The sequence below is a fragment of the Grampus griseus genome (assembly GCF_964374135.1).
Source record: "Grampus griseus genome assembly, chromosome: 15".
Lineage (NCBI taxonomy): Eukaryota > Metazoa > Chordata > Mammalia > Artiodactyla > Delphinidae > Grampus > Grampus griseus.
Window position 1 is genome coordinate 57,013,543 of NC_139009.1, and position 17,895 is coordinate 57,031,437.

Sequence of the window (17,895 nt, forward strand, 5' to 3'; positions counted from 1 at the left end):
AACAAAAACTCAACGCAGCCAAAAATAAATTAATTAATTTATAAAAAAACAGTGAGGGAGGAGACACAACGGAGGGACAGGACACAGAGCAGTACCACCTGGCACGGGTTCCAAATCTCAAGGCTCAAGCCTATCTAATCTCTTCCAAAAAGACCTCGAGTGTTCTTTAAACTAGAGCACCACCCTACTTTTTGAAACAAAATGCAAAGATAGTATTCCCTTGAGATGAAGAAAGATCCTTAAAGGATCACGTGAACTTCTACTTAAATGCTGAAGTAGATACTTAAGTCCTTATATAACACACAAAGTAATTTGTTTTCCCTGGTGTCATCTAAGTAAAAAATGAGAAGAAGAGGAAAGTCTTTTATAGAAAGATTTCCCAGTCATGACTGAAATTTTTCAAAACTTTTTCTTTGTTATCTTTGCCTTTCCTTTGCATTGCTCAGTATCTCTAGCTTACAGTTAAAACTGCTTTTAACACATCAAAAAGTTAGTATCTTTGCTTTAGGGGCAGGAGTAAAGAAGAGAAGTAGTAAACTGGAAGCTAAGCCGTTGCCCCAGTTTCCACCTAGAGCTAGTTGTCGAGGCCTTCCCACAACTGTAGCCCCTGCCTCTGTGGAGCCCTTGCCCCAGCGTACAAGGACTACCCATCAGTAGCTTAGAAAAATAAAATCACCCTTTTACAAGGCCTAGCTGCTGAGTTTAAGACGGACAGGGACTCCATTTCTGTTGTCCTCATGAAACCAAGCCTCTGGATTCCTAGCTGAAACTCATGAACTCATATTTCCCACAAAAGTATTTTCAAACAACCTAGCTGTTCATTTGGGAGGCTACCAATAATAAGTAAAAGTTACTAGTACCATTCTTGTGGCATTTTATCAGACAATCACTGAGAATAAAATCAGTAACACAACAAAGAACATTTCAAAACCTTGAATATGGAGCAATTAGGCAAAATCAAAAGTAGAAATGTCTAGGGCAAAATAAAGGAATTCTCTATTAAGTGGTATTAAAAATGTTTTCATGAAGTGTAACTAATGAATGTACTTACAGCACAGAATTCTTCAAAGGATATTCTTCCATCTCCATCCTTATCTGCATTTATTATGGTTTTGTCCACGATTTGCTGTAACTGTGTATCTTTCAGATTGTTCCCCACCATCATCTTCAGCACCTGGAAGAGTTCCCCATTGGAAATATAGCCATCTTTATCCATGTCATAGATACGGAAAGCAACTAAAAAGAGAGTAAGGAAAATCAATGGCAAAATCAAAGGCAATCACAAACGAATACTTTCAATGAGAGAGAGAACAATAAGCTGCCAAACAATTAGAATTCTACTCTGAGGACAGCTCCTTCCTACACAGAGATGTCTCTAGGTGAAAATGGTTAAGAGTATATGGGCTATGGGACTTCCCTGGTGGTCCAGTGGTTAAGACTTCACCTTCCAATGCAGGCGGTGGGTTTGATCCCTGGTCAGGGAGCTAAGATCTCACATGCCTCATGGCCAAAAAACCAAAACATAAAACAGAAGCAACAAATTCAATAAAGACTTTAAAAATGGTCCACATTGGGCTTCCCTGAATCTGCCTGCCAGTGCAGGAGACACGGGTTCGAGCCCTGGTCCTGGAAGATCCCACATGCCGTGGAGCAGCTAAGCTCGTGCACCACAACTACTGAGTCTGCGTTCTACAGCCCGCGAGCCACAACTACTGAGCCTGTGTGTCACAACTACTGAAGCCTGCGTGCTAGAGCCTGTGCTCCGCAACAAGAGAAGCCACCACAACGAGAAGCCCATGCAATGCAACAAAGAGTAGCCCCCGCTCGCCGCAACTAGAGAAAGCCCACGCACAGCAACGAAGACCCAATGCAGCCAAAAAATCAAAAAAAAAAAAAAAAAAAAAGGTCTACATTGAAAAAAATCTTAAAAAAAAAAAAAGTGTATATGAGCCATGGAATCAAGACTGCTTTGGCCAATTAGTGTAGCCTAGTGGTAAGTTATTTACCCTTCCTAAGCTTCATTTTCTGCACATATTTAATTGGGGCTAATAATAGTTCTAACCTCTCAGGTTCTTTACAGTACCGAATGAGATAATATACAATCAAAGACAGCAAATGCTATTACTATTATTCTCATTTGTATCAAAAAGAGTTCGTTTGCAAAGGATGTTTGCATATAGCCTGCACCTCAGAGAACTGTTATAAATACAACATCTCTCTAGTTAAGAGCTGAATGCTTTAAAAAGATATCAGATGTTCCCTATGATAGAGGCAGCCTATGTAAACCAAAATAGTGGACTTCTGGCTAAATAATTCTGAATACAACGAGTGTAAATAAAGTTAACCTAATCATATTAGAGCATTTCTTCTCACTTTCATGCCAACATTTTATAATAACTATAAATGGAATATAATCTTTAAAATTGTGAATCACTATATTGTACACTTGTAACTTATAAAACACTGTACATCAACTATACTTCAATTAAAAAAAATCTCTTATCTAAGACATGTAATTCATATGGCTGTAGAAGGAAATTCTATTTTCCTTCTATCCAACTAAAAGCAACAATGACACATCATTAAAAAACGCAAACTGCAAATGTCCAGAAAGGATTTTCTCCAGAATGTAAAATTTTTGTTATGTTTACTAAGGATCTAGAATAAAAGACATCTTTTAGAATATTTTAAAAGGAGGTTATAATGCAGTATGGGGTAGTGGTCTTAAGAGGGAGAATGAACTCAGTGAAGAGAAATACTTACACCTCAACTTCTGTTCCTTATCTCCTTTGACACTGAACTGAGAGACTCCCTCAATGAACTCTGAATAAGAATAAAATATGTTTACAAATCAGAAGTTTCAATTTTTTACAAAGAAAAACAACACATACCCACACCCACACACACACACACAAACCCCTATGTGCTGACAAAAAGATATTTTCTTGCTGCAAAAGAAAATATTACTAGCTGTGTTTAAAACTGAAAAAGCCAAATTTGAAACTTCGTAACAAACGAGGTTCTATATATATACATTTTAATCTGAACCTGGAGTTCTCTAAAGTCAAATCAATTTAAACAAATATTTACTTACGCTACAGAGCATAACACTCAAAAAAAACCCCATATTCTTTAAGCTATTTAACTCTTTTTTCTTAGAATATGACAAAAGGAGGCTTTAAAAAAATTTACATTGTTTGGCAGAAAAAAAAAAATTTTGGATTTCTGGCTCCAAAATTCAGAATCATTTAAATAAACTGTTGGATGTTTCATTAACAAATGGTCATTTTTCTTCACTGCCTGCTAAACACTAAATCATAACCAGTTTTAAAGCCCTTCACTTATAATCCAATTCCTCAAACTAAAATAACAAAATCTGTTGATTCCCTGGTGAAATGAAATGTTTATTTACTTTAAAGTGTAGAATCAAATGGTTAATATTAGCAAAAGCGCTACTGTCTTCGTAAAATCTTAGATTAACTAAATTAATCCTTTCTATGATAATACTCATATCCTTATTACTTCAGCTTACTTTTTATTGCTGACTTAGTATTAAGTCTCATTCTTTTATAAAAGGTTTTAAAAATGTAGCTTCTAATATTGTAAGTTTCCCTAAAGTGAGACTAATTTTCGAACAACAAAAGAAATTCTAAATCCCATTTTTCAGATTACCTTAAAGGACAATTTGATCATTTATGACCCCAAAAGTAAAAGATCTTATTAGCCCATTAAGGTTCATATATCACAGACTTTGAGGTTTTAATGTAATCTATCTTTATAAGAAAACCAGTAATACACATTCAAGAAAAACTAAATTTTTCAGACATTTTTGTACACAGAGCTGTAAGATGCTATTCACAGATTATCTAACTGGTAGTTTAAAAAAAAACTACTTCCTTACCTTTAAAGTCTACTTCTCCATTCCCATCTGTGTCAAATATATCTATTACTCGCTGTACTAAGGGATTCTGTTGTAACTCAGGCAGAGACATGAACTCTTCCACACTCAAAGAACCAGAATTGTCCAAATCGAGCTTCTTAAATCTCTTTCCTAGCCTTTTAATTTCATCAGCATCAACTAAAAGCAAACAAAAAGAGGCAGCAAGATTTAACAAACGATTTTGTGATAATTATAGGAAAAAAATTCACCACTTATCCAAGAGTTTAATTTCCAATTTAAAGAGTTGCATATACGATTGACTAATTTCTTATAACAAAGAAAATATATCATAAAATTTTTTTGTTACCCTTTTGTTTGTCTGCACCTGCCATAACATACAACCAACTGTATGCTGAGTAAGATATTACAAGATTAACAATGCTAAGCTGATCATGGAAGTCACGTGGTTTTACCAGGCAGACTAAATCAATCCCTATGTACCAGGCACTCTAATTTTCACTTATCTTGTAAAATTTTAATTTAGTTTATTTCTAGCAGTTCGTGGTTCAAAATTTGAACATGGTTTGAACACAGTTCAATATTCAAAGCCTCCCTCCAACGTTGCCAGCTTCTTGAATATTCTTCTAAAGATATTCTTTGCAAATATGAGCAAAGAAAACCCAGCATTTTTAGATTTTAATCCTTTAATTAAATTTTTAAGAAAAAATTTTATAAAGGTTAAATTTTTAAAGGTTACTATCCGTTTACAGTTATTACCAATATCCTAAAAATCAGGCCCAGATCTTTAAAACAGATCAAACCCGCCTTGGCAGCACCATCAAGTGCTTCAGCTTTGCACTTCGTACAAGCTAAACATAAAGAATTCCAACTTTTGGCACCAACTTTCATCAAAGATTTTTTTCTGCTACTTGGGATCATACTCCCTTAAAACAGATGAACAAGGAAAAACAAACAAACCTCACCCTTTTGACTCATCTTGTGACTCAGAGATACTGTTTTTCATATGTTTTGCCAAGCTGAAACTCATGTTATTTTTCCACTTTTTGTAAGGATACCTTTGGGAGGATTATCTTTTTTAGTAGTTGGAAGTGCCTACATATTCAATTTACATTATATTATACAAAGTATTGTAATAGTTAATCTTATAGTCATACATATATGTATGTCTCTAAAATTTAAGATATTAAAAACTTAGATATTTTAGTCTGAGTTTATAATATAGGTATATATTATAATAATATAGGTATTACTATGGAATGTTTACATGGAAAACAGCAAATTAAATTGTTGAGACCATACCCAGATCACTGCACCCTTGAATATACTCAGGAATAAATGTGAAATCTAGATGGTTTCCTATTTTAACAAGTGATTTCAAGAATCTTATTACCACATAAAATAATTAAGAAGTTGCCTTTAGAGAGCTCATGTTGCTACAGTAAGTTTAAATAAATATTTCCAACTGGACATATTAACGCTAGAGAGTATATAATATTAATAGAGATAGAAAGGTTGCTTATTCATTCATCATCTTCTCAGATGAAGAAACATTAACCACCTCTCTTTATTATACATATATTTTTTATCATTTAGAAAAAAAGAATGTAAGAGATTCCCAACAGTAGCAAAGAGATGCAGGCCTCTGGCTCTTCAAGCACTGTTATTACTATACACACACACCAAGCTGCTACTCCACTGTTAGGTGATTTTGAGGTTTCTCAGCATGAAAAGGAAAAGGAATAAGCAGAATGGTAGAAAAATAAATTTTCCTCAAATTTTAGCCAATTCTCCAAATTTGTAAAACAGTAATAAGTAGCAACAAGACTACTCCTTCAGGAAATTCTTTTAATAGCCACTTTATAAATAATTTATTACCTATTAGTCCATAAACAATTTAAAACAAAATAAAGCAAGTCTTATCAAATCCTCCTAGTGATAATAGTATCTTCAAAGAAACAACTAAATGCAATGTGGGATCCTGAATAGAATTCTGGAAAAGAAAAACTTTCCAGTGTCACAATTTCTTTTTTCACTAAAATATACAGTTTAACAGTACTGTAAAAATGTTAATTTCTTGATTTTGATAATGATAATTGCACTTTAAGTCTGTGAGATGTTACCATCAGAGGAAGCTTGGGTGAGTGATATTTGGGAACACTATGATTTTTGCAACATTTTTGTAATTTTTCCTTAAGCCTCCTCCTATTTGTAACAACTCTTAATTTTTCTCCTTGTGTTTCATGACTTCGAAACTTCTGATCCAGTATTTTGTAAAATATCCCTCAGAGTGAGTTGCTGATGTTTTTTTCATGATTAGAATGCTCTGGGGCAAGAATACCACAGAAATGATATGTCCTTCGCAGTGCATCATTATCAAGGGGTTCATGTCAACATGTCTTTTCACTAGTGATGCTAATTTTGATCACTTGGCCAAGGTGGTTTCTGCCAGATTTCTCCACTATAAATCTACAATCTTTCCCTCTGTATTAAAATATATTGGGAGGGGGCTTCCCTGGTGGCGCAGTGGTTGAGAGTCCGCCTGCCGATGCAGGGGACACGGGTTCGTGCCCCGGTCCGGGAAGATCCCACGTGCCGGGGAGCGGCTGGGCCCGTGAGCCATGGCCGCTGAGCCTGCGTGTCCAGAGCCTGTGCTCCACAATGGGAGAGGCCGCAACAGTGAAAGGCCCGCGTACCGCAAAAAAAAAAAAATATTGGTGGGGGAATACTCTGAGACTATTCAAATATCCTACTTTCTCCTCAAACTCTGATCTAATTGGAGCATCATCTAGGTAGGTCTTGTTTGCAAAATTCTATTACTGTGGTATTGCCTAATAATGATTTTCTTTTTCCCTCATTATTAACTGGACTGTTCCTGTCAAAAAACAAAACAAAACAAACCTGTCCCCTTTCCCTATTTGTTTCTTTATTCAATTATTCGTATCAGCATGGATTCATGGGTACTTATTTTATCCTATGGGTTAAAATCCAATGTCACATTACCTGTTAACCAAATTATTCCAGCTTTCTTCTTTAGGTACTACCTCAAGCTGGCTCCTGTGTGACTTTTCAACAATCCCCAATTTGAGCATTTCCTTATTTTCTGGCACCATAAAATGTTCCATTCTCATCCTGACTATGTATTTAAGAAGATATGCCCCAATCTCGTTTGTATGGCAGGATATTTAGAACTATGCTATAGAATGAAAACTACAGATCCCTAATAAGGGATCTTAGAGGTACTGTGGAAAGAGCCCTCAGATATGATAAAATTACCTATGGAGAAACATGTGTTTTTTTTTTTTAATTTATTTTTATTTCTGGCTGCTTTGGGTCTTCGTTGCTGCACGTGTGGGCTTTCTCTAGTTGTGGCGAGCGGGGGCTACTCTTGTTGCGGTGCGCAGGCTTCCCATTGCGGTGGCTTCTCTTGTTGCGGAGCACAGGCTCTAGGTGCGCGGGCTTCAGCATTTGTGGTGTGTGGGCTTCAGCATTTGTGGTGCGTGGGCTCAGTAATTGTGGCTCGTGGGCTCTAGAGCGCAAGCTCAGTAGTTGTGGCACACGGGCTTAGTTAGCTGTTGCACGGCATGTGGGATCTTCCCGGACCAGGGCTCGAACCCGTATCCCCTGCATTGGCAGGAGGATTCTTAACCACTGTACCACCAGAAGCCCCGAGAAACATGTATTGAATAACCTTGTAAAGACTAGCACAAGAATGAAGCCTTATAGTGTTGTCAATAGAAGCTATTGGGTAGTTTTTCAACATAAAGATTAATTTAAAAGTTTTAAAGTCTTCTGTAAAATTCATCTTCTACAAAAGTAATGACTGTATTTCCAATGTTATCCCAAATAAGAAATCAAAACCACTAGGGGGCGCAGATAAAACCTTCATAAGCAGCTCCAAAAAACTGCCTAATTTTATAACAACCTTGTGATTACCCTAGCAGTCTAATATTTATATTCTACACAGAATACTTTAACAGAACAAAGCAAAGAAAGCTCCCTATTAATACTGAAAGAGAATCAAAAGGGCATATTATGAAAAATGGACATTTGTGCTGTGTCTTTTCCTTACAAATGAAAAACTTTCATCCACTTTAAAAGGTCTAGGTTCTAGAGGTATATCATAATTTTCTAATGCAAGAGGCAACACATGCTCTTGGTGTTTCTAGATTAAAATTATGACACACTTAAAAATTATTAATTATCAAATATACAAGAGCTACACATCAGCACCAACAAAAGAATTATCAAGTTGTAATCAAAACGCTAAAAAGAAATTTTAAACCAACTTTGGGAAATAACTGATATTCCAAAAACGCATTATTAAATATACAATTCTACAGGTTTTGACAAACATATACACCTACGTAAGCAGCACTGCAATCAAGACAGAAGCACATTTCTATCATCCCAAAATGTTTCCTAAGGTCCTTTCCAGTCAATCACAAACACACCGCACCCCCTCCCCACCACAACCCTAGGCAACCACTGTCCTGCTTTCTGTAACTAAATTCTGTCTAGAATTTCACATAAATGGGATCATAGATACGTACTCTTGTGTCCATCTTCCTTTTCTCGTTAAGTTTTTGACACTAATCCAAGTTGTTTCATATGTCAGTAGCTTCTTCCTTTTTATGGCACAGTAGTATATATATAGTCCATTGTACGGATATACTACAATCAGTTTATGCATTCATCTGTTAACAGACATTCCTATTGTTTCGTTTGGGACTATTAGGAATAAAGATTCTAAGAATATTATACTTAAGTCTTTTTGTAAACAAATGTTTTCCTGGAATTGCTGGGTCATAGGGTAAGCATACATTTGACTTTCAGAAACTGTTAAAAAGTTTTCCAAAGTGGTGTACCATTTTACACTCCCACTGGCAATATCTGAGAATTCCAGGAGCTCTACATCTCCTTGCCAACTCGTGAAATTGTGAGTTTTTCTAAGTTTAGCCACTCTGCTGGGTGGCAGCACTATGCAATTATAGTTTCAGCCTGCGTTCCTCTGAGGATTAATTATCTTGAGCATCTTTTTCATGTGATTATTGGCAGCTGATATATCTTCATTTAAGTGACTTCAAATATTTTACCCTTTTAAAAGGTGGGCTGTCTTTAAAAAGTTGTCTGATTCTCTCTTTATACTGATTAGTGCAAGTCCTTTGTCAGGTGTAGGCATTTCAAGTATCTTCTCCCAGCTTATAAGCTGCCTTTAAGGAGCAAAAACCTTCAATTTTGATGAAACCCATTTTTTTCTTTTATGATTCATGTTTTACAAATAAACTAAAAATCCTTGCCTATGGTGGTCGTGAAGATTTTCTCTGATGTTTTCTTCTAGAAGTTCCATAGTTGTGGCTTTTATGTTTAAATTTTTGACCCATGTTTTTTGTACAAGTAAGGGTAAACTTTTATTCCAGTTATTTTGTTCAAAAGGCTCCCCTTACACTGGTACCTTTGATGTTTTTGTCAAAAATCAGTTAACTGTATAAAGTAACATGTTGTACACCTTAAATTTACACAATGTTACATGTCAAATATCCAATTAAAAAAAATTTTTTTAATCAATCAATGGACTGCCCTGGTGGCGCAGTGGTTAAGAATCCACCTGCCAATGCAGGCGACACGGGTTCAAGCCCTGGTCCAGGAAGATCCCACATGCTGTGGAGCAACTAAGTCCATGCGCCATAGCTAGTGAGCCTGCGCTCTAGAGCCCGTGTGCCACAGCTACTGAAGCCTGCACGCCTAGAGCCCGTGCTCCACAACAAGAGAAGCCACCGCAATGAGAAACCTGTGCACTGCAACGAAGAGTAGCCCCCGCTTGCAACAACAAAGACCCAACACAGCCAAAAATAAATAAATAATTAATTAAAGAAAAAAATGTTTTTATCGAGTATAGCTGAATAAAAGACTAGAGTTATTTAAAAAAAAATCAATCGAATACACACACATGGGTTTATACCCTCTACTCTGTTCTACTGATTTATTTATCTTATGCTAATACCACAGTTTTATGTTTTAGTCTTTAAATCAGGGAACACTGTCCTCACACTTCGTTGTTCTTTTTCAAAATTGTGCCAGCTCTTCTAAGACCTGGGTTTTCCCATATAGAATTAACAACTATTTGGTAATTTTTATTAAAACCCTGCTGAAAATGATTGGGATTGTCTTGAATCTACAGATCAATCTGAGTAGAACTGATACCTTAACAGTATCAAAGTCTTCCAATCTATGAATATGGTACCTCCCTCCATTTACTTAGGTCTTTTTAAGTTTCTCTCAGTGACGTTTCATAGTTCGGTGTATAGATCTTACATATATTTGGTTAAATTTACACTTGAATATCCCAATGTTTTTATTCTATTATAAATGGTATCTTTGTAAATTTCTTTTTTTTTTTCAATTGTTCACTGCTGTTATAGAGAGATTCCACTGCTTTTTGTATATTGCCCTTGTATCCTACAATCTTGCTAATAAGTTCACTTCTTATTTCTAGGAACAGGATTTACTACATACACAACCATGTCATCTGAGAATAAAGACAGCTTTACTCCTTCCTTTCCAATCTGAACGTATTACGTTTCTTCTACTGGACTTAATGTACTGGCTAGAACTTCTAGTACAGTTTTGACTACTATTGGTCAGAGTGAAAAACTACTTTTTTCCCCATGGAAAGCATTCAGTCTTTCATCATTAAATAAGTATGATGTTAGCTATAGGTTTTTGGTAGGTGCCCTTTATCAGGTTGATATAGTTCCCTTCTGTTCTTAATTTGCCAAAACTATTAATCATGAGTGGCTACTGAACTCTGTCAAACAAATGCTTTGCTACAACTATTAAGAAGATGTTTTTTCTCTTTTATTACATCAATATAGTGAATTACATTAATTGATATTTCTAGATAAAATCGTACTCCTGGGATAAACTCCACTTGACCATGCTTTACTGTCCTTTTTACATATTGTTGGATTTGACTTACAAATATTTAAGGATTTTTACACATATGTTGTGTAAAAACACATATTCACACATATGGTGAATACTGGTCTACAGTTTTCTATAATGTCTTCGGTACTGCTATTGGTATAACGCTAGCTTCTATTTTCTTAAGGATTCTTTATTTTTTTCCATTAAATGTTTGCTAGAATTTACCAGTAAAGCCATCTGAGCCCTGGAGTTTTCTTTGTGGGAAAGAATTCAATTTTATTAATAGATATAATGCTATTAAGATTTTCTATTTCCTTTTGTGTCAGTTTTAGGAACAGGCATACCTTGAAGATATCGCAGGTTTGGTTCTAGACCACTGCAAAATAGCAAGTCACATGAATTTTTTGGTTTCCCAATGCATATAAAAGTTATGTTTACACTATACTGTAGTCTATTACGTATGCAACAGCATTGTCTAAAAAAAACAATGTACATACCTTAATTTAAAGGTAAATTAAATTATGCTAAGTTTAATTAATAAATTATGCTAAAAATGCTAACCACCATCTGCGCCTTCAGCAAGTCGTAACAGAAACATCAAAGGGGCTTCCCTGGTGGCGCAGTGGTTGAGAGTCCACCTGCCGATGCACGGGACACAGGTTCGTGCCCCAGTCCAGGAAGATCCCACATGCCATGGAGCGGATGGGCCTGTGAGCCATGGCCACTGAGCCTGCGCATCTGGAGCCTGTGCTCCGCGACGGGAGAGGCCACAGCAGGGAGAGGCCACAGCAGTGAGAGGCCCGCGTACCGCAAAAAAAAAAAAAAAAAAAAAAAAAGAAACATCAAAGATCACTGATCACAGATCACCATAACAAATATGATAACAATAGTGAAAAACTTTGAAATATCGCGAGAATTACCAAAATGTGACAAACAGACGCAAAGTGAGCAAGTGCTGCTGGAACAATGGTATCAATACACTTGCTTTATACAGGGTTGCCACAAACCTCCAGTTTGTTTAAAAATTTTTAAAAAGCCAAGAAACAGTATCTGTGAAGCACGATAAAGTGAAGTACAATGAAAAGAGGGCTGTCTGTATTCGTTTTTTCAAGGAATTTGTCTTGTTTCATCCAACGTGTAGAACTTATTGGAATAAAACTGTTTATAAAATTCCCTAGTTATTCTTTTAACATCTGTAGGTATGTAAGTGATGTCAGTTGTTTCGTTACTAATATTGTTAACTGTGTTTTCTTTCTTTCTTCTAGAATGCTTCTTCAAAATGTGAATGCTATGTACCACTAACTTCCTCCTACCTTAGGTAAAAGATACAGTCAAAAATGATTCACCACCTCAAAACTCACAAAGGCAAATGAATACTGTCCAAAGATGTCACAAAAGAAGCTACACACTTAATCCTAAAAATACCTTCTTAGAACTGTCTTCAAAGCTCACTGAGTTTCGGGAGAAAATCTGTAATAGAAAAGCCATGTAATGTAAAAAGTTGGAAGAAACCTTGGAGATGAAAAACTCCAGATGAGGATAAAGACCCAGAGAGTAAATAAGTTGCTCAGTCTGTAAAGCTTGATGGCAAAAGCTGGGCAACGGGATTTCTTGAAATACTTTCCGATCTAATTTCTTTCCTTGTTAGTTACATCAGAAGAGTTAACATAGAAGGTTAGGCTAAGAGATACTAAACACTGCTGTTCCTCAACCTGCACTCTTGGGCCAAGTATGGAGAAAAGGGAATAATAAGAATATTTCCACTTCAGGTAGATAAAAATCAAACAACATATTTTTAAGATGTTCTCCTACTGGTTTTCCTGCTGAAGGTGTTTGTATTACTGTTGTTCTTCTCTTTTCGGTTTATTTACATTGTGGTTCAAATGAGAATATGCAATAAGCATATATTTATAAGATCATAAAAGCACATCTTCAAGTTTTCTCACTAAGTTATTAATAACCCTGGCTTGAAAGTCACACACTTTTTTTCTTTTAACCTAAGTATACCGTGTAGGTCAGTAACATATCTTAATCAAAAGATATGGCTCTCAAAGAGTTCCACTGTTTTTGTACGTCAAATCCAACCCTAACCCATTATATCACATTCTCCAAGCTTTTCTTTTATCTTTTCCTATGATATGCTGCAGTTAAACATATTAGTTGCACTTTTCTTTAGCTTTGTTATCAGTCCCCACCACCAACTCCCCCCAAAATATGGTATTTTCACAAAAGCATGCATATTCAAGAGTCTTCTTTTACTTTCAGCCCCATTTAGTCAAAAGACTTATTTATGGCTGCTCGAGAGCTCAATCTGGTTTATCGCCAAGAATGTAATACTGCATCCCCAGTCTCTGCTTTTTTCCCTTGCTGCCTTGCCTTTTACCTTAACATTAAGAAATTCCAGCATACAATTTATATAATGACTTTTACTTTCTTCTTGATGACATCTTCCACAGACAATTCTGGCTTCTTGCTCTAATTTGAACCACCTGCTTTCCAGGTCCCTGGCATAGTTGTTATCCCGGGATCTTCACTGGTGTCTTAAGAGATTTAGTTTCTTGGATCTTGTTTCATCTTTTTTCTCTAACTGCTCCTTCATTTTTCTGGGTACATATTCAAGAAGGTATGAAAGGTAAATTTGCCAAGTCCTTACATTTCTGGAAATGTCTTTAATTTGGCCTCTCACCTGAGTAATCATTTGGTTGCTATCAAATTCTAGATTTAGGAACTCAGAACGAACTTTGAATTAACTGCCCTATTGCTTTCTAATATCTATTGCTGCTGCTAAGAAATCCAATGCCAGTAGACTCTTATTCTTTTTGAGGCCAACCTTTTCCCTGTCTAGCAGCTCTTAGGATTTTCTTTTTGCTCTTGGACTTTTAGAACTACAAAAGAGGTTGACACCAAATGGAGATCTTTTTTCATCTAAACTTCCCGAGTATCAGAATGCTCTTTTAATCAGAAAATACGATTTTTTAGGTGAAGAAAATTTTCTCCTACTATTTCACTGATTATTTTTGCTTTTATTTCATGTAATATAACTTTTGAGATGTCTTTTAGACAGATGCTATTACATTCTGTATTTGTTCTCCAAGTTCCTCTTTTCTTGCGTATTTTTCCATCTCTTTTGCTCTAACATTCTGAGGGAGATCCAAGAATTTATACTTTTGCTAAATGGCTAGCTAGGCTTTCTTAAACCAGCTAAAGTAACTGTCTTCTACATACCAGCTACAAAATTACTCAATTTTGTGGTAGACTGTGAAATTACTACATGCCATGGACTTCACTGCTGAAACTACCAATTTGTTAAGTGCTACCATGATGCCAAAATTTGACAGTATGGATAAAGAAAACAGAGCTAGCACTTCACTTTTCTTAAGACTACTCATCTAAAAACCTGAAATTTTTAGAATACAGTAAACAATCCAGGCATTGTTTTTTAAAAAGGTACTGTGATGGCAAAACAAGGTAGCAACTTCAAGCCTAGGCGTTCAAGTTCGTGCACTATACTTCATTACTCAGCAATAAAGCTTTACTGAAAGAAAACAGAATATAAGTAATTCTCATTGGACTAGGTGAAATAAATTAGAGTTCAGGATCACTAATTACTAAGTAAATGATAAATCATGGCTGGTAGATTAAGCAGCATGAATTATTTGATACATTTATGAAGATTTAAACCTAAAGTAACAAGTGTACAAGTCAATTTCAAAGTTAGTGACATAAAATTTTTATGGATATTAAAAGCTTCCTCCAAAGATTTCTGAGATGATAAATAAAGATTTGGGAGTAAACCAGAAATTACTCTTTAGAACACACATCACTGAAAAATTCAAGTGAACTGGAGGGCACGAGGCGCTGGCGGGACGTGGGCCTGCAAAACCATGAGCGAAGCGGGTTCGAGCCCTCGACGGTGGGCGCGAGTGTCCCGCCTGCTCTCCTTTAGCGCAACCCATCGGCTCCACAGGAGGCAATTATGAAGCCCCTTGATCATAAGAAGCTGGATCTGGATGTGCCATATTTTGTAGATGTCGTAAGACGACAGAAAATGTAGCTGTTTATATCTGGGAAGACCTTCAGAAATTTCTTCCTGCAGGAGTTCTTCATAAAGTAAAAGTATATGAGGGCTTCCCTGGCGGCGCAGTGGTTGAGAGTCCGCCTGCCGACGCAGGGGACACGGGTTCGTGCCCCGGTCCGGGAAGATCCCACTTGCCGCGGAGCGGCTGGGCCCGTGAGCCATGGCCGCTGAGCCTGCACATCCGGAGCCTGTGGTCCGCAACAGGAGAGGCCACAACAATGAGAGGTCCGCATACAGCAAAAAAAAAAAGCATATGAAACTGACAATAATATTGTAGTCTATAAAGGAGAATAACTCTTAGAGGTTAGTACTATAGAATGATTTAATTTCTTTCCATATTTGAAGAAGATCTTCATCCCCTTGGACAATTAAGAAGTCATCACATAATTGTTACATCTCCGAATTGTGTTCTGGAGCACTTGATTTACCGGAATCATTGTGAGTAAGACCTGTTTTAAACTCAAATCTATCTTAAAACCAAATTGTAATGTATTCTGAGTATCATTTAAAGAGTGTTTCACCTATAGATTAAAATCATTTCAGCAACAAAAGAAAAAAATTAAAGTGAGTTAAGCCGGTACATATAAGAAAGAAAACATAAAAGAATGCAGAAAAAAATAAATGTAAAATATTTAAAGCAAACTCAAAAAAAAAGAATGCAGAAATGAAGGAGGAAATCAAATTAACTTTAGATTAACCTTTTCAGTGAAAAAGTTTTGTTTTCAAAACAAAGAAAAACCCTAGTCTAAGTAAAGAATATGAACATGTAAACCTCGCTGAGACAACTGACTGTGAGCAGAAATTAACAGCACAAATTGAAGTCAAGATCTCTATGTTTTCAAGTCACTTGTAAGTATTTAAACCAGAAACAAAACGGATTGAATGAGACTGTTTACTCAAAATGAGAGCAGTGTCCTAATGGCTAAAGGTGTCTTCAAGGTTTCTACAGATAGTTCATTATGCAAAGGGAAACGTTCCTTCAGAGGCTGCCAAGCTCCTCTTGGTTCACCTTCTAACGAAAGAAAATTGAGAAAGCTCTTCAGATAAAAGACTGTTTTAGTCTTTCATCTACATTCAATCTACAAAATAGTCCCTCTGTTCACCAACTTTATCAAAATTATTCAGAATTATACTGGTTTTATCAACAGTAAAAAAATATTAGTTGAATCTGACTTTCCACTAATACTTCCTCCCGTGCTCCAATCTAGCCCTCTGCTGAACTATCTAACCTAGTATCTTGCACTCAGCCACTTTTCCAAATTATCATGCCAAGTTACAACCACAGTCTCAACTTTGAGCAAATCACCCCAACAGAGTATACATTTCCTACTCCAGACAGGCTAGCCAACAGACAGAAACAAAGTCACAATGGCCTAAAATAATTTAACTCAACAAAAAGCAAACACTCAATTAAGAGACAAAAAAAAAATCAGAGAATACCTAACTATGTCTTAGACAAGTCCAGTTTTGCCTAAAATCATTCATGTAGACAAACATAACATTAAACTTGTAAGAGTTACTATAAGAGAGGCTGTACAGTATTGTTATTAAAAATATAACTCTAGAGCACGACTGCTTGAGATTAAATCATGGTTTTGTTACTCTACCTGCTGCTGTATGATCTCAGGCCAGTTATTGATGCCTGTTTTCTCATCTATACAATGGGGAAAGTAACAATATCTCTTTCATGAGGCTACTGTGAGGATTAAGACGGTAAATAAATGTATGTGAAATGCTTAGAACAGTGCCTGGCATGTGTTAATGCCATGTAAGTACTTGTTATTATTTATGAAAACAAGTGGGGTGATTGGTAACTACTGGGTTTTTCTAAAGATACAGCCTTTAAAATTATCCAACTAGCTGTCTCTACAGTCCAGCTCTGAGCTCTTACTAGCTTATTCAGTCAACAGATACTTACTCAGTATCTGCTCTATGCCAGGCATCGCACTTCCACTTCCACTGTCAATACCTCAAATCTTTTACGGGTGAAAATGAGTTCAACCGCCTCTTATTATTAAGGCTTGCTGTACTGCATGCCATACTTAACTATAATTGAATAATTACTTCTCCTTGATATTACTCTTAGTTATTTCCCGCCTCCTTTTTCCACTCATTAAAAAAAAAAAAACAACTTTATAAAGGAAACTTTCAAACACGTACAAAGGTTGAGAGACTCATAAAATGAATCCCACATATCTATCACCCAATTTCAACCACTGACACATTAGAATCTTATTTATACACCCACTTCAATTATTTTAGAGCAAATCCCAGACATACCATGTCCTTATAACTGTTCAGTATTTATCATCTATCTCTAAGGTATTCTTTTACACCACAATATTATTACAACTAAAACATTAATTATTAATAATTAATTCCTTGATATTAAATAATCAGTGCTCAAATTTTCCCAAATAGCACAAATGATTTTACAGGTCTTTCCACTCCATCAGATTTAGCAATTAGGCAATGTGTCAATAAAATGAAGGTGACCATGGGAATTCCCTGGCGGTCCAGTAGTGAGGACTCTGTGTTCTCACTGCCAAGGGCCCAGGTTCGATCCCTGGTCGGTAAACTAAGATCCCACAAGTCACACGGTGTGGCCCCCCCAAAAAATAAATAAATAAAACAAAATAAATAAATACAAGGAAGGTGACCTTAATAACAACAGTGTCAGCAAAGTAGTAGGAGATGAAAGCCAGATTTGAGCAGGCAGAAATAAGGAAATGGAGATCACTGTATATGCTCATGCAAAGCTCAAATATGAGAAAGAAAGGAGAAGAACGGGGAGGCACGCGCAGGATCAGGATCAAAGGGGAGTTGATTATGTTTGTAACGTGAAGAAAAATGAAGACGCGGAGACACAGGTAAAAACAAAGAGAAACTAAAAACATAAGGTCCTAGAGATGAGAGGGGATGAGATCAAAAGCACAAGTGCCAAGGCTGACCTTGAATAAGAGAGGTATAACCTAAACTCTGATATTGAAAG

The 17,895-nt window shown here is 36.2% G+C and overlaps 1 protein-coding gene across 1 annotated transcript in view; it reads right to left on the reverse strand.

Moving 5' to 3' along the window:
- The window catches only part of PPP3R1 (protein phosphatase 3 regulatory subunit B, alpha), a 59,161-nt gene that overhangs the window by 6,163 nt on the left and 35,103 nt on the right, over positions 1-17,895 (reverse strand). The window contains exons 3-5 of the mRNA XM_082672876.1: positions 3,902-4,078; positions 2,764-2,823; positions 1,052-1,236 (exon numbers count right to left, since the gene is read on the reverse strand). Coding sequence (XP_082529002.1) covers positions 1,052-1,236; positions 2,764-2,823; positions 3,902-4,078 — 422 coding nt within the window. The remainder of the gene's footprint in view (positions 1-1,051; positions 1,237-2,763; positions 2,824-3,901; positions 4,079-17,895) is intronic.